The sequence below is a fragment of the Balaenoptera acutorostrata genome, chromosome 1 (genome assembly GCF_949987535.1).
Source record: "Balaenoptera acutorostrata chromosome 1, mBalAcu1.1, whole genome shotgun sequence".
NCBI lineage: Eukaryota > Metazoa > Chordata > Mammalia > Artiodactyla > Balaenopteridae > Balaenoptera > Balaenoptera acutorostrata.
Genome location: NC_080064.1, coordinates 41,658,796 through 41,683,487, shown reverse-complemented (window position 1 = coordinate 41,683,487; position 24,692 = coordinate 41,658,796). Strand labels below are relative to the sequence as shown.

Genomic DNA, 24,692 nt, shown 5'->3' with positions numbered 1-24,692 from the left:
GTTTGTCATATATAGCCTTTATTATGTTTAAGAAAGTTCCCTCTATGCCTACTTTCTGCAGGGCTTTTATCATAAATGGGTGTTGAATTTTGTCGAAAGCTTTCACTGCATCTATTGAGATGATCATATGGTTTTTCTCCTTCAATTTGTTAATATGATGTATCACGTTGATTGATTTGCGTATATTGAAGAATCCTTGCATTCCTGGAATAAACCCCACTTGATCATGGTGTATGATCCTTTTAATGTGCTGTTGGATTCTGTTTGCTAGTATTTTGTTGAGGATTTTTGCATGTATGTTCATCAGTGATATTGTCCTGTAGTTTTCTTTCTTTGTGACATCTTTGTCTGGTTTTGGTGTCAGGGTGATGGTGGCCTCGTAGAATGAGTTGGGGAGTGTTCCTCCCTCTGCAATATTTTGGAAGAGTTTGAGAAGGATAGGTGTTAGCTCCTCTCTAAATGTTTGATAGAATTCGCCTGTGAAGCCATCTGGTCCTGGGCTTTTGTTTGTTGGAAGATTTTAATCACAGTTTCAATTTCAGTGCTTGTGATTGGTCTGTTCATATTTTCTATTTCTTCCTGGTTCAGTCTCAGCAGGTTCTGCATTTCTAAAAATCTGTCCATTTCTTCCAGGTTGTCCATTTTATTGGCATAGAGTTGCTTATAGTAATCTCTCATGATCTTTTGTATTTCTGCAGTGTCAGTGGTTACTTCTCCTTTTTCATTTCTAATTCTATTGATTTGAGTCTTCTCCCTTTTTCTCTTGATGAGTCTGGCTAATGGTTTATCAATTTTGTTTATCTTCTCAAAGAACCAGCTTATAGTTTCATTGATTTTTGCTATTGTTTCCTTCATTCCTTTTTCATTTATTTCTGATCTGATCTTTATGATTTCTTTCCTTCTGCTAGCTTTGGGGTGTTTTTGTTCTTCTTTCTCTAATTGCTTCAGGTGCAAGGTTAGGTTGTTTATTCGAGATGTTTCCTGTTTCTTGAGGTAGGCTTGTATTGCTATAAACTTCCCTCTTAGCACTGCTTTTGCTGCATCCCATAGGTTTTGGGTCGTCGTGTCTCCATTGTCATTTGTTTCTAGGTATTTTTTGATTTCCCCTTTGATTTCTTCAGTGATCACTTCGTTATTAAGTAGTGTATTGTGTAGCCTCCATGTGTTTGTATTTTTTACAGCTCTTTTCCTGTAATTGATATCTAGTATCATAGCGTTGTGGTTGGAAAAGATACTTGATACGATTTCAATTTTCTTAAATTTACCAAGGCTTGATTTGTGACCCAAGATATGATCTATCCTGGAGAATGTTCCATGAGCGCTTGAGAAAAATGTGTATTCTGTTGTTTTTGGGTGGAATGTCCTATAAATATCAATTAAGTCCATCTTGTTTAATGTATCATTTAAAGCTTGTGTTTCCTTATTCATTTTCATTTTGGATGATCTGTCCATTGGTGAAAGTGGGGTGTTAAAGTCCCCTACTATGATTGATTTGCTGTTGATTTCGCCTTTTATGGCTGTTAGTATTTGCCTTATGTATTGAGGTGATCCTATGTTGGGTGCATAAATATTTACAATTGTTATACCTTCCTCTTGGATCGATCCCTTGATCATTATATAGTGTCCTTCTTTGTCTCTTGTAATAGTCTTTATTTTCAAGTCTATTTTGTCTGATATGAGAATTGCTACTCCAGCTTTCTTTTGATTTCCATTTGCATGGAATATCTTTTTCCATTCCCTCACTTTCAGTCTGTATGTGTCTCTAGGTCTGAAGTGGGTCTCTTGTAGACAGCATATATATGGGTCTTGTTTTTGTATCCATTCAGCTAGTCTGTGTCTTTTGGTGGGAGCATTTAATCCATTTACATTTAAGGTAATTATCGATATGTATGTTCCTATTCCCATTTTCTTAAATGTTTTGGGTTTGTTATTGTAGGTGTTTTCCTTCTCTTGTGTTTCTTACCTAGAGAAGTTCCTTTAGCATTTGTTGTAAAGCTGGTTTGGTGGTGCTGAACTCTCTCAGCTTTTGCTTGTCCGTAAAGGTTTTAATTTCTCCATCAAGTCTGAATGAGATCCTTGCTGGGTAGATTAATCTTGGTTGTAGGTTTTTCTCCTTCATGACTTTAAGTATATCCTGCCACTCCCTTCTGGCTTGCAGAGTTTCTGCTGAAAGATCAGATGTTAACCTTATGGGGATTCCCTTGTGTGTTATTTGTTGTTTTTCCCTTGCTGCCTTTAATATGTTTTCCTTATATTTAATTTTTGACAGTTTGATTAATATGTGTCTTGGCGTGTTTCTCCTTGGATTTATCCTGTATGGGACTCTCTGTGCTTCCAGGACTTGATTAACTATTTCCTTTCCCATATTAGGGAAGTTTTCAACTATAATCTCTTCAAATATTTTCTCAGTCCCTTTCTTTTTCTCTTCTTCTTCTGGGACCCCTATAATTCAAATGTTGGTGCGTTTAATGTTGTCCCAGAGGTCTCTGAGACTGTCCCCAGTTCTGTTCATTCTTTTTTCTTTATTCTACTCTGCAGTAGTTATTTCCACTATTTTATCTTCCAGGTCACTTATCCATTCTTCTGCCTCAGTTATTCTGCTATTGATCCCGTCTATAGTATTTTTAATTTCATTCATTGTGTTTTTCATCATTGCTTGGTTCCTCTTTAGTTCTTCTACGTCCTTGTTAAATGTTTCTTGCATTTTGTCTATTCTATTTCCAAGATTTTGGATCATCTTTACTCTCATTATTCTGAATTCTTTTTCAGGTAGAGTGCCTATTTCCTCTTCATTTGTTAGGTCTGGTGTGTTTTGACCCTGCTCCTTCATCTGCTGTGTGTTTTTTTGTCTTCTCATTTTGCTTATCTTACTGTGTTTGGGGTCTCCTTTTCACAGGCTTCAGGTTCGTAGTTCCCATTGTTTTTGGTATCTGTCCCCAGTGGCTAAGGTTGGTTCAGTGAGTTGTGTACGCTTCCTGGTGGAGGGGACTAGTGCCTATGTTTTGGTGGATGAGGTTGGATCTTGTCTTTCTGGTGGATATGTCCAAGTCTGGTGGTGTGTTTTGGGGTGTCTGTGGCCTTATTATGATTTTAAGCAACCTCTCTGCTAATGGATGGGGCTGTGTTCCTGTCTTGCTAGTTGTTTGGCATAGGGTGTCCCGCACTGTAGCTTGCTGGTCGTTGAATGAAGCTGGGTCTTGATGTTGAGATGGAGATCTCTGAGAGATTTTCGCCGTTTGGTATTACGTGGAGCTGGGAGGTCTCTTGTGGACCAGTGTTCTGAAGTTGGCTCTCCCACCTCAGAGGCACAGCCCTGATGCCTGGCTGGAGCACGAAGAGCCTTTCATTCACACGGCTCAGAATAAAAGGGAGAAAAAATCAAAAAGAAAGAAAGAAAGAGGATAAAATAAAATAAAACTATTATAATAAAAAATAAGAAAAAAAATTTAGAATAAATTTATTAAGAAAAAATTTTTTTATTTTTTAAAAATAGATTTATTAATTTTTATAGTAAAAATAAGAAAAAATTAAGAAACTATTAAGAAAAAATTTTTAATTTTTAAAAATAAAAAATATGAAAAAAGTTATTAAAACATTTTTTTAAATTTCTAAATATAGGAAATAAGTAAAAAATTATTAAGAAAACATTTTTTAGGAAAAAAAATTTTTTTAATTAAAAAAAGAAAAAAAAAACAGACGGACCTAACCCTAGGACTAATGGTGAAAGCAAAGCTATACAGACAAAATCTCACCCAGAAGCATACACATATACACTCACAAAAAAAGGAAAAGGGGAAAAATTAATAAATCCTGCTCCCAAAGTCCACCTCCTGAATTTGGGATGATTCGTTGTCTATTCAGGTATTCAACAGATGCAGGCACATCAAGTTGTTTGTGGAGCTTTAATCCGCTGCTTCTGAGGCTGCTGGGAGAGATTTCCCTTTCTCTTCTTTGTTCGCACAGCTCCCGTGGTTCAGCTTTGGATTTGGACCCGCCTCTGCATGTAGGTCGCCTGAGGACATCTGTTCCCCGCCCAGACAGAACGGGGTTAAAGGAGCAGCTGCTTTTGGGGCTCTGGCTCACTCAGGCCGGGGGGAAGGAGGAGTAGGGATGCGGGGCGAGCCTGCGGTGGCAGAGGCCGGCGTGACGTTGCAGCAGCCTGAGGCATGCCGTGTGTTCTCCCGGGGAAGTTGTCTCCGGATCACGGGACTCTGGCAGTGGAGGGCTGCACCGGCTCCCGGGAGGGGCGGTGTGGAGAGTGACCTGTGCTCGCACACAGGCTTGTTGGTGGCGGCAGCAGCAGCCTTAGCGTCTCCTGCCCGTCTCTGGGGTCCGCGCTGATAGCCACGGCTCGCGCCCGCCTCTGGGGTCCGCGCTGTTAGCCGCGGCTCACGCCCGTCTCTGGAGTTCGTTTAGGCGGCGCTCTCAATCCCCTCTCCTTGCGCGCCGCGAAACAAAGAGGCAAGAAAAAGTCTCTTGCCTCTTTGGCAGCTGCTGACTTTTTCCTGGACTCCCTCCCGGCTAGCACCGAACCCAGAGCCTCAGCTCCCAGCCCCCGCCTGCTCCGGCGGCTGAGCAGACAAGCCTCTTGGGCTGGTGAGTGCTGCTTGGTGCCGAGCCTCCATGCGGGAATCTCTCCATTTTTCCCTCTGTGCCCCTGTGGCTGCGCTCTCCTCCGTGGCTCTGAGGCTTCCCCCCTCTGCCACCCGCAGTCTCTGCCCGCGAAGGGGCTTCCTAGTGTGTGGAAACCTTTCCTCCTTCACGGCTCCCTCCCACTGGTGCAGGTCCCGTCCCTATTCTTTTGTCTCTGTTATATCTTTTTTGTTTTGTCCTACCCAAGTACGTGGGGATTTTCTTGCCTTTTGGGAGGTCTGACGTCTTCTGCCAGCGTTCCGTGGGTGTTCTGTAGGAGCAGTTCCACGTGTAGATGTATTTCTACTGTATCTGTGGGAAGGAAGGTGATCTCCGCATCTTACTCTTCCGCCATCTTGCCTCCTGTCCCTAGATATCCTTTTAAATCACATTTTCAAATTGTCTAAATCCTTTCTGAATATTATCTTGGTTTTTCTCAGTTTGTGGTATTGGTATGTTAAAATTTCTCACCATATTTCTAAATTTGTCTCTATCTTCTTTTATTTTGTCAAATTTTACTTATATATTTTGAAGATCTATTGTTAGTTGTATATACTTTTAAGATTTTTGTATCTTGTTGATGGACTTACCTGTTTTGCATCATGAAATATCTCTGTTCATTTCTAGTAATGTTTCTTGATTTAAAGCCTACCTTGTCTGAGATAAATATAGCTACATTAGCTTTTTTTTTGATAGTGCTTTCCTATTAAAACTTTTTCATTAAATTAATAAGTATTGTACCCTCTACAACATAGGGCTCAGTAAATATTTTTGGCTGATGATAGTTGAAAAGACCATTAATTTTCAGTCTTTCTGTGCTCTTAAATGTAAAGTTTGTCTTTATAAGCAATATATATAGTTGTTTTCTTTATCCAGAGTATTTTTATCTCTATTTGTAATATTTAGTTCATTTATATTTAACACATTTATTGATATATTTGTGTTTAAAATCTACATATAATTTTTTTTGTATTTGTCCTATATTTTAAATTCTTATTTGCTTTTTTTTCTTTCCTTTCATATAAGTGGAAGGGAACCAGATGATATAGAGGTATGGTCAGCTTATTTCAATAGCTGTTTTCAGAACATCATCAATTGGCACTTTGTTGAAATATTACTGGTAATACAAGGAAAGCATTTTTATGCATACACACAGAGAGAATACTCCTCATAGAAATGGTGAAGAAGGCCAACAGAATAGTTACAGAAGACCAAAGACCAGATGCTTATTATTATTTGGAACTGTAAACTTAGTGAAAGCAAACACCTTTTTGTTTGACTTACTATCTGTTCTATTTTATAGTACATAGTATAGTGCTTTTTGAATGAATAACTGATTGAATGGCTGAAGAAATGAATTGGCTGTAGCTATGATATATTCCAAAGCATAACACAGTGGAGTCAGAAGTCTTTGTTTCAAGGTCTCGCCATGGTGCTTTAAAGCATGAACTTAAGCAAGCACTAAACATTCCTGAGTCTCAGTTTACTCATTATGGGGTCATGGTGAGGCTTTAGTAATATAAAGGATCTGAAATAATTTTGAAACTGTAAATTTTAAGACACATATGGTGCATTATTATTAGGCACAATACATAGCAACAACTTTAAGACATGTTATTTTTAATCAGAATCCATTTATAGTGCTCCAGAATTAAAAACAAAATAAAAATCTTCTTTCCTTTGAGCATTGAAATGTACATTAATGTTTAATTTTTCAACCATGAACTTTTAGAAGTCAAGAAAATAGTGGCTTTTTCACTTTTTGTTGTTTTAAGGATAGTAAGTTTTTATTAAGGATTATAACTTATATTGTACCTTCAGTGTGTATTATCTTTATATTCTTCCAACCAGCTTTTTTAGTAGAAGCTGTTGTCTAGTGGCTAGAGACATATTGTTTGAATTCAAATCCCAGCTGACTCATACTTGCTTACATGCTGTATAGCTTTGGATAAGTTATTTTATATCTTCGTCCCTTGTTTTTTTCATATGTAAAATGGGGATAGTAATGGTTTCTACCACGTGAGTGTTGTTGTGAGAATTAAATAGGTTAGTATACCTAGCATTTGGGACAGTATGTGGCATGTAGAAATGCTCAGAAAATGTTAATTTTCTATTGAAAATTCGTGTTAATATCAGTTATATACTAGTTAAAATTAATGCTCATTAACTTAGAGATAAATATTCATATTTCTATTTATATGATTCTTACTTTATAGTTGAAAAAGCAGAGGTTGATAGAGGTTAAGTGAATTTTCCAAGGTCACTCAGTAAGTGACAGAGATAAAACTTGAGTCTAGATCTTCTGATTTCAAGTTTAGTCCTCTCATGTAATAAGTGTTCTGCCCTCTACAACAGAAGCTTAGTAAATATTTTTGGTGGATAATATTTTAAAGGACCATTTCATTGAAGAATCTCCTTGGAAATTCTGAAGACAATTGAAACTAGAAAGATTAAAAGCTTTTGGTCCTGATTAGCTCTTATTTGTATTTTGCCATCAATGCATTTTAAAAAAATATTTATGTACTTAACTTGAGGTAACTGATCGTTCTGGTTCTGGAAGGAGGAATACGTTTGGTTTCTCCACACACATTTTGATGAGGGCAGACAAAAATCACCCTAAGATTAATTGATTTGGTTTTGAAGGAAGGGTTCTCTTATTGTCTTGGATCACTGCCTGATCAATCCTAGAATCAGGCAGCCAAAGAATGTTACAGCTGAAAGGAACCTTAGAAGTTAGGTAACTCAATATTCTCATTTTGCAGATGAGGCCCTGAGAGGGTAAGTAACTTACCCATTGTTGCACAGTGAGTCAGTTGAGCTCGAATTCAGGTCTGATGATTCCCAGGCTAGTACTGCATCTACTACAACTGTTGCTCAGAAAAACAAGTGACATGCCAGTAGAACTAGTAAAAGAAATAATTTAAAACTTTGGTGGATATAAGGTTAAAGTTTAATTCTGAGTGTTCTTTTGGAGAAAGATAGGCTAGAGCTCATTTTTTGGGGATGACTTATGGAATTATTATTTTTTAATTTTTTTTAAATTGAAGTATAGTTGATTTACAGTGTTGTGTTAATTTCTGCTGTACAGCAGAGTGACTCAGTTATACACATATATACATTCTTTTTCATATTCTTTTCCATTATGGTTTATCCCAGGATATTGAATATCGTTCCCTGTGCTATACAGTAGGACCTTACTGTTAAAAGTAGGATGTTGCTGTGCTCTTCAAGTACAATACTATACTGACTTCTCAGTCAATTGCTTTGTTGCTTTCTATAGTCGTGTTTACTCTTCTTTAGTTGTTGATTATCTGGTTTGGGAATTCACAAGACTCTTAGCTTTTATTTTTATCTCATCCCACTGTTAACATTTTGGGCAATTTACCACTCATGAGAATATCAGGCAGAGAGAGGAGAGACAAAGAATGGGACTCACACCCAAGTATATACATTTTTGATATGCCTGTTCTGTTGGTGGAGGAAATGGAAATTAATCTCATGGTTGTTTGTGACTTTACCATTATTATTGTTATGTAGCAACTACTTCTAATTTTTGTTTAAACCTTACTCTGCTTTATATATTCTCTAACATGTTCTGATAGAAGTTCGGAAATACACCAAACAGTACAAACTGCATAGCCGTGTTGTGAGAATTAAACAAGATCAAATATATTAGAGGTAATTTGTATACTATAATGCTTAATACAAAATACATGAGGTATTATCATCTTTGGTTTTCTAACTAGGAAACTGAAGTTTGGTTGTGATTCTTACTTGGTTCACAGGCACTTGCCACATGCTCTATATAGCATCCCAATCTGTCAAAGATACTTGTAGCACAAATAGATCTGCTAGGTCATAAAGATAGAAAGAGTTGCTTGTACCACAGCCTAGACTAGCTGAAAACCTCCTCTTTCTGGACTACATTCAGAGTTGGCAGCCCTGCAGATTGTGAAAAATGAACCTATAAGTACTGAGTGATGACAAATGTCATTGTCAGAGCTCATAATATTTAAATGTATATACCATTGAGCTTCATGAACTTCTATTAAAACCCAGTTCTCTTAATTTTTATTAACAGGTAACCTTGGACGGGTGGACCAGGTCTCTGAGTTTGAGTATGATTTATTCATTAGGCCGGATACCTGTAATCCACGCTTCCGAGTCTGGTTCAACTTTACTGTTGAGAACGTGAAAGAATCACAGGTGAGAGAAATAGTGGATACCTTCAGTGTGGTTTTGGTAGGAAGATTATGCTTTTGTGTTATTTTAGTAATATCAAAATAATGACCATATTAGGAATATATTCTTGTATATGTGCTGTAGTGATATCGTTTTATTTTAAGAGATAGAGAGTAACAGGTATAATATGCTGACTTTTGTTAAATGGTGGTTATGAAAAAAACAAATAGATTATCTGAGAACTCAAAGTGTTCTTTACCGATGGAAGCATTAGCGTTATGTGCTAGGCTTCCTTGGGGGACACTATAAGGAACCATTTCAAGTGACTTGCTATTATGTTTATTATAGAGTGCTGTTCTGTTTGTTATTTTTTTCACAAGACTCAGTTTCAGAAAAAGCTTTTCTTCTCCTATATAACAAGGTGTTTCTATCTTAACAATATGATTCTTATAACTCATCCTACTTTTCCCTTTGCTTTGGCTGCTGGAAAACTCTGAGCCAATTTTATAGCCCAATATAATGACTCTGGAAAGCTTTTTTGCTTGTGTTTTTGTACACTAACTTTTCTGTTATTCTGATAGTATTAATCTATCTTTAACCATGATTACTTCATCTACATTTTCTAACATAACAGTGTATTTTTTATAATCCTGTTCAAATCTGTTTTGAACAAAGTATTGATGAAAATAGAGAGAACTAACGACATATGCTTTGAAAAACATTAATAAAAATCTAACCCTAAGAAATCAGTTATCATTATTATATTGAGACAGCTGATTCTGGAAGACTTTGCACAAACTTTGTACACATAGTGGTAGGATTCTTTTAAGCAAATGAAGCATAGCCCTATAATCTAACATCTGCCTTCTTCCTTCGGGGTCATTTTTTTCTAGCATATTTGGGAGAAAGTGAGGAGTTTGTTTAATTTCCCTTCCCAAGTCAATCTATTCTGCTTGCTCTTTCACCTGGTTGCTTGCTTCTCTCTGTTTTCTTTCAACTGCAACTTGAGTCATGTGTTAGGTAGGCAGTGGTCAGTGTCTGGAATTCAGGGACCCTCATTTGTCCTTGACACAATGCTGTTCCTGGCATGCTGGCTTCAGCAGAAGAGGGGTTCAGGAACAGCCACTTCACTTTACTACTGATTCTTTTAATTTTCTACAATACCACTGACACAGGACTGGGTGTATGTAATGCTTACTGATGTTTAGGGCTAACTAGAAGGAATTAAATATATGGGAGAGCTTTGAACATGGTTAGCTATATATGATATAGCAATTTAGGACAGTGGGAAAAAAGTTAAACCTCACACAGATTGTTGCTCTAGGACAAACTTTAGTTCCTTGCTTTGCTTCTTAGTTTGACTTACTCTCCCATGAGAGAATTCCTTTTTCAGTTTTTCATAGTAAGAATAATATTCCTTCCCTGAAACCACCTTTGGGAAACCTACACTTTGCCTACAGGGCTTCACCTGTCCCTAGGATTGTCCCTCTTATTCCAGCAAGGCAATCAATGATCCTCAAAGTGCTTTTTCCAAAGTCTATGTTACTGACTCTTGAGAGTATAACTCACAACAGGAGGCTTTAGCCACATGTACAAGACTGAATCTTGGCACTCCAAGTTTGGGTTCCCTATGAAGATATCTCTGCTACCATGAGGTAAGCATATACCCCTCATTCTTCTGTTGGTGTGCCTGTCTCATGTCAGTAACTTACAATTGTCACATACACACACCACTGAAAAACAAACAGTAATTCTGAGGCAGTATAGTCAATTCATATTAAGGAAAGGAAACGTTTTCTTTAAAGCAGTATAATCTGCCAGGATTTCTAAATTCATAAAGGGGATTACTCTTTTCCTGTTTATGCACAGCACATGCATACCTTTCAACTTGCCTACTGTAACCAGGAATCCACTAACTCCTAACAAATGAGACCTATTACTTTTCAAGGAACAAAGTCTGTTCTTATATCCTTTGCTAAGTACAGACCTAACAGAAACTCTGAAATTATAGTGGTTTTTTTTTTAACTTTGGTCCATGTTGAATTCCTAGTCTAGTTTCTCTTTCATGTTAGTCTCTCATAAAGACTATCCTTATATAGCTCCTATGGTCAGGTGCGGGGGTTGCAGAGCGGTGGGATGGCTAGAGTGTTAGGAAAATGTGTTTCTTAAGTTACATATCACCTGGGATAGTCTTTTGGACAAGTTGGTCATACATTTCAAAGTTTCTTGTTCTTTGCTCTTCTAGTTTGCTTACAGGTATATTCATTTTGTTGCTTAAAATGTCTCTTACAGGGTGTTATAATTTTCATACTACATGTTAAAGTCATACAGTCTCTTTTGAATCTTCTCTATCAATCAAGGAAGTAACATGAATATGTTCCAAGTTATTCTAATAAGAGAGTTGGTGCTGTTTTATGGATACTTATTTTTAAAGTTGAAGGAACCAATATTTTCTCGGTCTGTCTGACTCGATCTTCATATCCAGTGTTATCCTACCCGTGTTACAATTAGAAATCATGAGCATGTTTATCTGGTTTCCTGGAGCCTGATGCTTTATCAGCCTCTTTTTGTGGGCCATTGCTTCATCAACTGTAATCACATTATACAGTTATGGAAATCTGTATCAAGAAGGCATAAAGATCTGCTGGAAAGATATAATACATATCTCTAGCTCACAGGATATTTGTTTTCATGGTTGTCTACATGAAAAAGAATGGTTTTACTATTAAGTTTGACTTGTGAGGCCTGCTTTTATGATGTGTCTTCCTGTAATCTTTTTCCATCTCTCCAATTTCCTTTAAAATGAGACCTTCATGAATGTAATCTAGTCAGGAGCCTTATTTAGGGTTTGGTACTAGCGGGTAAAAGAAATATTAGTCATCAAAGGCTGACTCCACTAAAAATCAAAGCATCAAATATACTGTATAAACAGGTCTAGCTTTTGGGTTATCTTCCTTATGTTTTTAGAAAGTGATAAAAGCTTGGAACATATGGTGCTGTATTCCAGGACCGATATATTAACCCCCTGAAGTAGTTGTTAAATAGTACATTTGCAAGAATCTATGATAACTAAACATCCCAGTATCTTTATTGAAAAGTAATTTTCTCTCTGAAAAACCTATATTAAATATTCTTATGTAGAAATTTATTATTGATGCAGCAGAACACTTGTGTGATGTGAAAGCAAATCTTTCTATTTAAATATGGTAAAACTTCAGCCAATAAGAAGAAATAAAATGATGTGCCTGGACTGTTGGAACTGTTTTCTTTCCTTTATAATCTTTTTATCTCTTTGAGTTAATTTTTTCCCCTTTCTGATTATAAAAGTATCCAATGCTCACTGTAGAAAATTTGGAAAATATAGATAATTATTAGAAGCAGAGAAAAAGCACATGCCCCCCCACCCCCCGAAACACACACCCATAATCTTACTACCTAGAAGCAAATACTATTAACTTTTGGCATATTTACTTCTAGGCTTATTTATTTTCTATTTTATTTTTGGAGCATAATTAAATTTGTACCATATATACATTTTTATATCTTACTTATAAGGAAGCTAAGTGGTATCACAAGCAATTTTCTGTCATTAAAAACCTCATAAACATGGCTGCACAATAGCTATGTACTATTGGACCATTTCTTTAAATCTTGGGCATAAAGATTATTTTCCATTATCGGTTGTTATAAATAACACTGTAGTAAACATCTTTATGCGTGAAGTGTTACCCAGATTTCATTTTGCTTCCTTAGGATAAATTCCTTGAGGGAAATTGATGAGCAAAGTATATTAATATTTTAAAAACTCTTTATTCATATTTCTAAATTGCTGCCAGACAATTTATGGTATTTTTTCTGTCCTATCAGCAGTCAGTGAGATGCTTTTTCTTTAATTTCTTGTTTTGAAATGTTTAATGAACTCAGAAGTTCATACATTTAGAATAAATTGTTTCATTTTTCTCTCTTACTTTGAATATAATGCAATGTTTCAGGCCTCTAGTCATAAAGGAATTAACTGCATTCCAGTAACGTGAGACAAAACATACCAATTTATCATTTTGACTCTTAATTCATCAATCCTGTTTTGTCTGGGTGTGCCAACAGAGTTTCCTCTGAGGTATATAATGTGAAATTTTTTTTTAGAAGTTTTTTTTTTTTTTTTAAAGTTTTTTCTTTGTGATGAGAACTCTTTTATTTATTTATTTATTTATGGCTGTGTTGGGTCTTCGTTTCTGTGCGAGGGCTTTCTCTAGTTGCGGCAAGTGGGGGCCACTCTTCATCGCGGTGCGTGGGCCTCTCACTATCGCAGGCTCTCCTGTTGCGAAGCACAGGCTGCAGACACGCAGGCTCAGTAATTGTGGCTCACGGGCCCAGCCGCTCCGTGGCATGTGGGATCCTCCCAGACCAGGGCTCGAACCCGTGTCCCCTGCATTGGCAGGCAGACTCTCAACCACTGCGCCACCAGGGAAGCCCAGAAGTTTTTTTTTTTAACAATGAAATATTTCTCACATTATTATAAGCAGTAATGTAGCTTAAATACACACACGCATGCGTGCACACACACACACATTTTTATACATGACATGTCTGAATTGGACTTTAAAAATTCCAAGAGTTTGCTGCTGCTTTAGTCTCCATCCTGGAGATTTCAGTCTCAGTAAAACTTCATCCTGGCTATGGCCAGATTTGACAGTAAACAGAGGCAACATATCATGGTAGAAAGATCGCAGGACAATGGATTCAAACAGACTTGGGTTTATATACTGAGTCATACTTGTGAGCTGTTTTACCATTGATCGGTTAAATTAATCTCTTGGCACCTCAGTTTTCCATCTGTAAAGCAAAGATGATAATACTATTTCATGTGAGTGTTGTGCAAATTAAATGGGAAAATGCAGCTAAAGAGCCTACCATGGTGTTTGGTAGATAGATAATAGAGATTCACTACTTGATGGCTATTGTTTTTACTAAAACACCTCAACAGTAGAAACAAGACTAAAAACAGCAAAAGGAAAAACTACCACAACAAATTATCACTGATTATTACTACTGTTTTTGTTCTGCTCTTCTTCCTTCTCTTTCTCCTTCTTCTAGTCCTTTTCTTCATCTTCTTTCTTCTTCTTTCAAATCTGCTATTGCAAAATATCATCATCATCATCATCATCAACATAATCATCATCATCAAGCAAATTGTAATCGTTATGAATATGTACTCTATATTAGACATGCCTGAATTCCAGGCCTAGCTGTGCCAATTACTTTCTATGTCTGTGATAAAAGCCTCCTAACTGGCTCCCTGTTTATATTCTAGGCCTACCCTGTCTTTAATGTGTACTCTTAACAGGGAAATGGGAGTAATTTTATGATATAGGTCATATCATATGACTACTCTGTTAAACTCCTCTAATTAATTTTTGCATCTCAGAGTAAAAGATGATATCTCTAAAATGGTCCACTAGATCCTGAAAAATCATTAGTCCAACCCACCTATCCTACCCTACAACATACGCACTTCTTTGACCACATTTCCTACTACTTTCTGCCTTGCCCACACAGCTCTGGCTTCTTTGCTGTACCTCAAGCCAGGCATGTTTCCACCTTAGAGCATTGGCTTATGGCTTAGGGCAATGACTATTCCCATTTGCCCTTTCTATCAGATATTTGTATAACAAATTTCCTTACTTCCTTTGTCTTTGCTCAAATGCCACATTCTCTATGAGGCCAATCTTAGTGACTATTCATTTTTTCCTCCTCCACACACCCCACATACTCTGTTCTACTTTTTCTTTTAGAAACTATCACTTTATAATATACTGTTTAATTAATTCTTTTATATATTATGTCTATTTTTTGTCTTTCTCTTTGCCCTCAACGATACACATAGGCTTATTTAAAGTTTTCTTAGTGCAGGCCTAATGTAGTGATGGTGGTTGGGTCTTTCTGGGTCCAGACACGACCCTTCTGGAGCATCTACTGAGTGCTCCAGATGTTCAAAGGGGTCTTTTTAATCTGTCTGGTTACAATTAGAACATCTCCCATCCCTCTGTCTTGAAAGCTAGAGTTATCATAGGAATTATCTCATTTGTTTCCCTTCTATTAGGGATCCCACCTTTGTGATGCTAATTATCCAGTGTCTGAAAACATCTATTTCAAATATTTTATTCAGTTTTTTAGTTGTTTATGGTATTAGGTAGATGTGGAACCAGTTACTCCATTGTGAACATCAAGGCTTGCTTTTAAGTATTACTAAGGCAGGTCTAGAGTAGCCTGAACTTTAGGGCCAGTTTAACTCTGCTACTAAGATGTGATACTTCTGGAGTCTCTAGTGAAGTGTTATGATTTGTTTGGGTTTGAATGTCTGCCAGCTCTGTGTGAGTTCTTGGAATTGTTCTACCACTTTTTAGTAATTGTTCTTTGCTTATTCTCATGGAGTCTTACCTTATGTATGTACAGCTTTGCATTCAGCCAAAGAATCAAGTTGAGCCCTATGTCAGTTTCTGGAGTTTTTCTGTGCATAGTTTTGTCTTCTTCAGTGCTCTCTGTTCTGTAATTTCAGCCACATCATCACCAACCCAACTCTGTAAACTCCAATTTCTGTTTAACTCAGTGAGGTATCCACATTTTTCATGAGCTCCTTTGCCTTGCATCATAGTTCAAAATGTGCCTACAGACAGAAATCTTTAGTGGTCAGAAGCCTTACCTTATTTCCCCCTCTCAGGGATCAATCATGAGTTGCCTACTGTCCACTGTCTTAAAAAAATGTTTTATATGTTTTGGTCCAGCATTCTAGTTATTTATGGAGGGAGGGTAAATTTATTACCAGACAATCCATTATGGCTGGAAGCAGACCATGGTTGTGTTTTTTTGCAATACAGACCACAAAATAAGAGAAAGTTGAGAGAGTCCAGGACACATGCAAGCAAACTTAGAGAAGAGAGTACAGTAAGGGGATGGGGAGTCATGAAAAGGTGAAGGGTAGTAAAAAAACGATGGATCAGTGCATTGAAAGTAGCATAACTATACCATCCAATGTCAATTTTTATATCCAATCAGTCAATTTTGAGAGTGAAAGATGCTCTAATAATTACAACTGGACAACAGGCATAAACTAGAACTTCTCTAGGCAAACAGGGATTTTTATATACTCTTGTTGGAGATTCTTATGAAGTCAGTGGTTATTGTACGATAGTGAATAAGCTGCAAAGAGGTTGTCATTGGGTAGTAGAATGACTAAAAGAAAATTGAAGGAATTACAATTATTGTAACTATTGGAAATATCAAGGTGTATAGTATGACTATGGGAGCAGCTAGAGGTATATAATGGAAGATAAGATATTGGCGAGGAGGAACTCAAAGTACCCAGAGTGCTGGAAATATTGTCTCTGTATATATTGTAGAAATGTCAGTGAGGTCTGAACAACAATCATTGAAAAATGAGAAGGAATGACAGAGGAGTACAGAGATAACATCAATAATGAGAGATAGTTGAAGGATAATCTGATAAAATGAGATTCAAACTATGTTTTTGGAAGTGAAAGCTCAATATTATAAAGATGTCAGTTCTCCCAAAATCACCCTTTAATACAATTCCAATCATTATCCTTGTCAAATTCTTTTCATAGAACTTGATAAGCTAATTGTAAAATTCATGCAGAAAAGCAAAGGGTCAAAAATAGCTAAGCCAACTTTGAAGAAGAATAATGAGTAAGTATATGTTTATTTTATAGAAACTTGTATTTCAGCTAATAATTTTTATTTATAGAATAGTGATTAAAATAGAATGGCATTTGAATAAGAATAGACAAATAGTCTAAATGGACAAACTGGAACTCAGAAACAAGGCTGTTTATATAAGGAAACTTGATATATGGCAGAGTTTGTATTACAAAATAGTAGGAATAGTAGGGCCTATTCAATCAATAGAGTTGTATGACAAAGAGCACCCCATCTCAAATTATTTTGAAAAACCTTTTAGATGGATTAAAGACTTAAATATGCAAACAAATTAAAAATTTAAACTATGAAAATAGATAAAAAATAAATATGTTATTGGCTTTGGAATAGGGTTGAATTTCTTATGCAAGACACAGGAAAGCAAAATTATAAAGAAATAGATAGATACTTTTGAGCTTGTAAAAATAAAGTCTATGTGACAAAGACCTAAAGTTGAAAGATATGTACTATTCTGGGAAAAGAAATTTGTGCAATATATTACAGATATAAGATTGGTATCCAAAATACATAAAGAACTTTCACCAGAAAAAAAGAAAAACAAAACCAAGTAAGCCAAGGATATAAAGAGGCAACTTACAGAAGACTAAGTGATAATGCAAATAGAGCTATTCTCACAAAGGTTGGGTTTGGGAGAAGAAACCGTCTTAGCAGTAAGGAAAGGAAAGAGTAGAGAAATCTTTCTCAAGTATACTGGCATGTAAAAAACATCTCTTACTTCTGATTGTTCAGGAGTAGTGATAATATTAGAGTGTAGTGGGAAAAAGCATGAGCTTTGGTGTCAGAATCTTCATTCTGTTACTTGCCAGCTTTGTGTCCTTGGACAAGTTACATAACCCCACTAAACTTCAGTTATTCACCTTTAAATTTGGTTTAATACCACTGGCCTTGAGGTAATGTTTGAAAGATTGATAATAGATGTTAATAAAAGACCTGAGTAATGTCTGTAACATGGGTACATATTTTTATTAGTAGCTTAAGTAAACTCACTTGTTGAATGAAGTTGGTGGCACATTTACTTTAGGATGGTCTTTATAAGATACACCATAAGTTAGCTATATTTCTGATTCATGGAGTCAGAAGTTCTTTGTTCAAGGAAACATTCAGAAAGTAGGGTAGCATTCAATATATAGAAAATATGGAAAGCTTAAAGAATTTGCATATCAGCTATGTTATTTCTGTTTTATTGTAAACACTGCCAACATGAACACATTTTTATTCTTTCAAGTTGGCTTCTATTGTTTTTACCTAAAATCTTTTACAGAGAAAATTTTGAGTTTCTGGGAATTGGTGGTAAGTCTAAGAACTATACCCAAAATTATTTGTATATTTATAATCATGATGTACATATATATCAATGCATTTTTGTGTTTATAATGTTAGTGGATTTGTTCATTATATCTATTAGACCAGGCACTATTATCATAATTTAAAATGATAGCACACAAATATAGACTTAGCTGGCATTATGCTTTGTAGTATTTATTAAATAGGCATTTCATTACTGTAATAGTCAAAAGTGATATTCATATTGTTAAACTCAACAGACATATTATACTCATTATCTGAATTTAACTTGCATTTGATACTGTTGACAGTTTGCTGTTGGAAATTCTGTTACCTTGTCTTTCCTGGTATTTCTGTCTTTTGATTCTCCTTGTACCTTCTTGCCTATTTCTTCTGATTCTCCTTCATTGGTTTCTCTTCTACAAAATCCTTAAACATTTATACATGATTCCATCTCATATCACTACATCTTACATTTCTTTTCCATATTCCCAATACTGTCTATACTTGAAAATCTCTCCTGATATCAAAACTCCTACTTTGAACTGCCTTTTGGACATCACCACTGAATGTCTCATGGGTATCTCAAGCTCATCATTTATAAAATGAGCTCTTTATCTTACCCTCTTGATCTGCTTCTTCTGCCTGCTCGACATTCCAGTGAATTTACTACTATCCGTGCAGTCATTCAAATTGAAAACATAAGAGTTACCTTAGATTCTTCCTTGTGCATCCATATCTAAAAATAGAAATAATGATAACTAACTATGATATTAATATTACCACCATTTATTGATCACTTACGCTGTGCCAGTACTGTACTAAATGTTTATATGGAATCTTCCCAACAACTCTGAGAGGCTGGTATTATTATTATCTTCATTTTATAGATGGCAAAATAAAACTTGCCCCTTGGTTTTACTACCTTTAAAATCATTTCCTGCTCTCAGGTGGCAGAGTCAAGATGGAGGACTAGGGGGACGTAGAGTTCACATCTCCTCACAACTAGGGCACCTACTAGGCACTGGGAGGAACCCCTGAGTGACTGGGTTAGATGTTGTGGGGAGGGAAGGAGGAGGAAAAGTAGAGGCTGGATGGATGGGACCAGTGCCCCTGAGGGGTGGCTGGGGGAGGGGAGGGGTTCCATGCTCAGGATGAGCCCAACCACAGTGAGGGGATCAACAGGAATGGAGAGAGGCCCTCGGGAGAGCGGAGGATCAGAAAGGAATGTGGCCAGTGTTTCCCCTGCCCGCTTGGACCCCAGAGAGCCTGGTGAGGTCCCAGGCCTAATCCTCCACCCTCTGAGGCTCCCTTAAGCTGAGCCTAAACCCCCCACACCCCTCACCCCCCGCATGCCCACCCAGGGCCTTATCTCTGCAGTTTGCACTCTGAGGCCCCCTCTGGCTGTGCTGCCTTTTCCAGCTGTGCAGGTCCTGAGCCTAGGCCCCACCCACCCTAAACCCTGCACTGCCTAAGCCCCACCCCCACCTAAGCTCCGCCCCCCACAGCCAAGACCTTTTCCGACTTCTTTTTTTTTAGGCTGTGGTTCTGTTGTTTCATTTATATTTTTATTTTTTCTAATAAAGTTTTTATTTTTCTAATTTTATTTTATATTTATGCTTTGTTATTGTACGGCTCCGTTTTTTTTTCTTTTCTTTTGCCGTGCTGTGGGGCTTGTGGGATCTTGGTTCTCAGGACGGGGGTTGGGCCTGAACTTCTGTGGTGGGAGTGCTGAGTCCAAACCACTGGACTAACAGACAACCTAAGACCCCAGGGAATATTAATCAGAATGAGGTCTCCTGGAGGTCCTCATCTCGGCACCAAGACCCGGCTCTACACAACTGCCTCACAACTCCAGTCCTAGACTGGTGGAAATAACTGCCAAAGAGTAGAATAAAGAAAAAAAAAAAAAATGAAAAGAATTGAGGACAGTCTCAAAGACCTCTGGGACAACATTAAATACACCAACATTCAAATTAGAGGGGTCACAGAAGAAGAAGATAAAGAGAAAGGGTCTGAGAAAATATTTGAAGAGGTTATAATCAAAAACTTCCCTAACATGGGAAAGGAAATAGCCACACAATCCAGGAAGCACAGAGAGTCCCATACAGGATAAACTCTAGGAGAAACACACCAAGACACATATTAATTAAACTAACAAATAATTAAATTCAAAGAAAAAATAGTAAAAGCAGCAAGGGAAAAGCAACAAATAAGATACAAGGGAATCCCCATAAGGTTATCAGCTGATTTTTCAGCAGAAACTCTGCAGGCCAAAAAAGAGTGGCAGGATATATTTAAAGTGATGAAAGGGAAATCCTACAATGAAGATTACTCTAACCAGCAAGAATCTGATTCAGATTCAACAGAGAAATTAAAAGCTTTACAGACAAGCAAAAGTTAAGAGAATTCAGCACCACCAAACCAACTTTACAACAAATGCTAGAGAAACTTCTCTAGGCAGGAAACACAAGTGAAGAAAAAGGCCCACAAAAAAAACCCAAGTCAATTAGGAAAATGGTAATAGGAACATACGTATCGATAATGACCTTGAATGTAAACAGATTAAATGCTCCAACCAAAAGACATAGACTGGCTGAATGGATACAAACACAAGACCCATATATATGCTGTCTACAAGAGACCCACTTCAGACCTAGAGACACATACAGACTGAAAGTGAGGGAATGGAAAAAGATACTCTGTGCAAATGGAAATCACAGGAAAGCTGAGGTAGCAATACTCGTATCAGATAAAATAGACTTTAAAATAAACACTGTTACAAGAGAGGTAAGGAAGGACACTACATAATGATCAAGGGAACAATTCAAGAAGAAAACATAACAATTATAAATATTTATGCACCCAACATAGGAGCACCTCAATACATAAAGCAAATGCTAACAGACATAAAAGGGGAAGTCGACAGTAAGACAATAATAGTGGGGTATAGTAACACTCTAACACCCCACTTCCACCAGTGGACAGATCATCCAGACAGAAAATAAATAAGGAAACACAAGCTTCAAATGACACAATAGACCAGATAGATTTAATTGATATTTATAGTACATTCCATCCGAAAGTGGCAGAATACACTTTCTTCTCAAATGCACATGGTACATTCTCCAGGATAGATCACATCTTGGGTCAAAAATCAAGCCTTGGAAAATTTAAGAAAATTGAAATCATATCCAGCATCTTTTCTGACCACAAGGCTATGAGATTAGAAATCAATTACAGGAAAAAAACTGTAAAAAACACAAACAGATGGAGGCTAAACAGTGCACTGTTAAATAACCAAGAGATCACTAAAGAAATCAAAGAGGAAGTTAAAAAATACCTCGAAAAAAATGACAATGAAAACATGATGACTCAAAACATATGGGACGCAGCAAAAGCAGTTTTAAGAGGGAAGTTTATAACAATTCAATCTCACCTCAAGAAACAAGAAAAGTATCAAATATACAATCTAACCTTACACCTAAAGCAACTAGATAAAGAAGAACAAAGAAAACCCAAAGTTAGAAGGAATGAAATCTTAAAGATCAGAGCAGAAATAAATGAAATAGAAACAAAGAAAACAATAGCAAAGATGAATAAAACTAAAAGTTGGTTCTTTGAGAAGATAAACAAAATTAATAAATGTTTAGCCAGACTCATCAAGAAAAAAAGTGAGAGGACTCAAGTCAATAAAATTAGAAATGAAAAAGGAGAAATCACAATGGACACCACAGAAATACAGAGGAACATAAGAGACTACTACAACCAAGTATCTGCCAATAAAATGGACAACCTAGAGGAAATGGACAAGTTCTTGCAAAGCTACAATTTTCCAAGACTGAACCGGGAAGAATTAGAAAATGTAAGCTGACCAATCACAAGTACTGAAATTGAAACTGTTATTAAAAATCTTCCAGAGTGGAGGTAGAGAAGATGGCGGAAGAGTAAGACGCGGAGATCACCTTCCTTCCCACAGATACATTAGAAATACATCTACACGTGGAACTGCTCCTACAGAACACCCACTGAACGCTGGCAGAAAACGTCAGACCTCCCAAAAGGCAAGAAAATCCCCACGTACTTGGGTAGGGCAAAAGAAAAAAGAAATAACAGAGACAAAAGAATAGGGACGGCACCTGCACCAGTGGGAGGGAGCCGTGAAGGAGGAAAGGTTTCCACGCACTAGGAAGCACCTTCGTGGGTGGAGACTGCGGGTAGCAGAGGGGGTAAGCTTCGGAGCCATGCAGGAGAGCGCAGCCACAGGGGTGCAGAGGGCAAAGCGGAGAGATTCCTGCACAGAGGAACGGTGCCGACCAGCGCTCACCAGCCTGAGAGGCTTGTCTGCTCACCCGCCGGGGTGGGCGGGGCTGAGAGCTGAGGCTTGGGCTTCAGTCGCAGGGAGAGGACTGGGGTTGGTGGCGTGAACACAGCCTGAAGGGGTTAGTGCACCACAGCTAGCCGGGAGGGAGTCCGGAAAAAGTCTGCAGCTGCCAAAGAGGCAAGAGACTTTTTCTTGCCTCTTTGTTTCCTGGTGCGCAAGGAGAGGGGATTCAGAGCGCCACCAAAACGAGCTCCAGAGACGGACGCGAGCCGCGGCTATCAGCGCGGATCCCAGAGGCGGGTGCGAGCCGTGGCTATCAGTGTGGATCCCACAGCAACAGGGGCGCAGAGGGAAAAACGGAGAGATTCCCGCACAGAGGCTCTGTGCGGAGCAGCACTCAGCAGCCCGAGAGGCTTGTCTGCTCACCCACTGGGGCGGGCGGGGCTGGGAGCTGAGGCTCCAGCTTTGGTCGGATTGCAGGGAGAGGACTGGGGTTGGCGGTGTGAACACAGCCTGAAGGGGTTAGCACACCACAGCTGGCTGGGAGGGAGTCCGGGAAAAAGTCTGCAGCTGCCGGAGAGGCAAGAGACTTTTTTTTGCCTCTTTGTTTCACGGCGCACAAGGAGAGGGGATTCAGAGCACCGCCTAAACGAACTCCAGAGACGGGCGCGAACTGCGGTTATCAGCGCGGACCCCAGAGACAGGCATGAGACGCTAAGGCTGCTGCAGCCGCCACCAAAAAGCCTGTGTGCGAGCACAGGTCACTCTCCACACTGCCCCTCCTGGGAGCCGGTGCAGCCTGCCACTGCCAGGGTCCCGTGATCCGGGGACAACTTTCCCAGGAGAACGCACGGTGCACCTCAGGCTGCTGCAACGTCACGACGCCTCTGCCACCGCAGGCTCACCCCGCCTCCTCCATACCCCTCCCTCCCCCCGGCCTGAGTGAGCCAGAGCCCCAAAAGCAGCTGCTCCTTTAACCCCGTCCTGTCTGGGCGGGGAACAGACGCCCTCAGGCGACCTACACGCAGAGGCGGGTCCAAATCCAAAGCTGAACCACAGGAGCTGTGCGAACAAAGAAGAGAAAGGGAAATCTCTCCCAGCAGCCTCAGAAGCAGCGGATTAAAACTCCACAAACAACTTGATGTGCCTGCATCTGTTGAATACCTGAATGGACAACGAATCATCCCAAATTCAGGAGGTGGACTTTGGGAGCAGGATATATTAATTTTTTCCCTTTTCCTCCTTTTGTGAGTGTATATGTATATGCTTCTGGGTGAGATTTTGTCTGTATAGCTTTGCTTTATAATAGCTTTATTTTACTTCACTATATTATATCCTCTTTCTTTCTTTCTTTTTATTTTTTCTCCCTTTTACTCTGAGCCGTCTGGACGAAAGGCTCTTGGTGCTCCAGCCAGGCATCAGGGCTGTAAATAAATAAATTTATTCTTAATTTTTTTTCTTATTTTTTATTATAATAGTTTTATTTTATTTTATCCTCTTTCTTTCTTTCTTTTTGTTTTTTTCTCCCTTTTATTCTGAGCCGTGTGAATGAAAGGCTCTTCGTGCTCCAGCCAGGCATCAGGGCTGTGCCTCTGAGGTGGGAGAGCCAACTTCAGAACACTGGTCCACAAGAGACCTCCCAGCTCCACGTAATACCAAACGGCGAAAATCTCTCAGAGATCTCCATCTCAACATCAAGACCCAGCTTCATTCAACGACCAGCAAGCTACAGTGCGGGACACCCTATGCCAAACAACTAGCAAGACAGGAACACAGCCCCATCCATTAGCAGAGAGGTTGCTTAAAATCATAATAAGGCCACAGACACCCCAAAATACACCACCAGACGTGGACGTGCCCACCAGAAAGACAAGATCCAGCCTCATCCACCAGAACACAGTCACTAGTTCCCTCCACCAGGAAGCCTACACAACCCACTGAACCAACCTTAGCCACTGGGGACAGATACCAAAAACGAGAACTACGAACCTGCAGCCTGTGAAAAGGAGACAACAAACACAGTAATATAAGCAAAATGAGAAGACAGAAAAACACACAGCAGATGAAGGAGCAGGGTCAAAACACACCAGACTTAACAAATGAAGAGAAAATAGGTAGTCTCCCTGAAAAAGAATTCAGAATAATGATAGTAAGGATGATACATAATCTTGGAAATAGAATAGACAAAATGCAAGAAACATTTAACAAAGACGTAGAAGAACTAAAGAGGAACCAAGCAACGATGAAAAACACAATAAATGAAATTAAAAATACTCTAGATGGGATCAATAGCAGAATAACTGAGGCAGAAGAAAGGATAAGTGACCTGGAAGATAAAATGGTGGAAATAACTACTGCAGAGCAGGATAAACAAAAAAGAATGAAAAGAACTGGGGACAGTCTCAGAGACCTCTGGGACAACATTAAACGCACCAACATTCGAATTATAGGGGTCCCAGAAGAAGAAGAGAAAAAGAAAGGGCCTGAGAAAATATTTGAAGAGATTATAGTTGAAAACTTCCCTAATATGGGAAAG

General features: G+C 38.3%; 1 protein-coding gene across 1 annotated transcript in view; it reads left to right on the top strand.

The window, feature by feature from the left end:
* Nucleotides 1-24,692, top strand: part of AGBL4 (AGBL carboxypeptidase 4) — a 1,405,329-nt gene that overhangs the window by 248,580 nt on the left and 1,132,057 nt on the right. Inside the window, exon 3 of the mRNA XM_057530807.1 lies at nt 8,714-8,838. Coding sequence (XP_057386790.1) covers nt 8,714-8,838 — 125 coding nt within the window. The remainder of the gene's footprint in view (nt 1-8,713; nt 8,839-24,692) is intronic.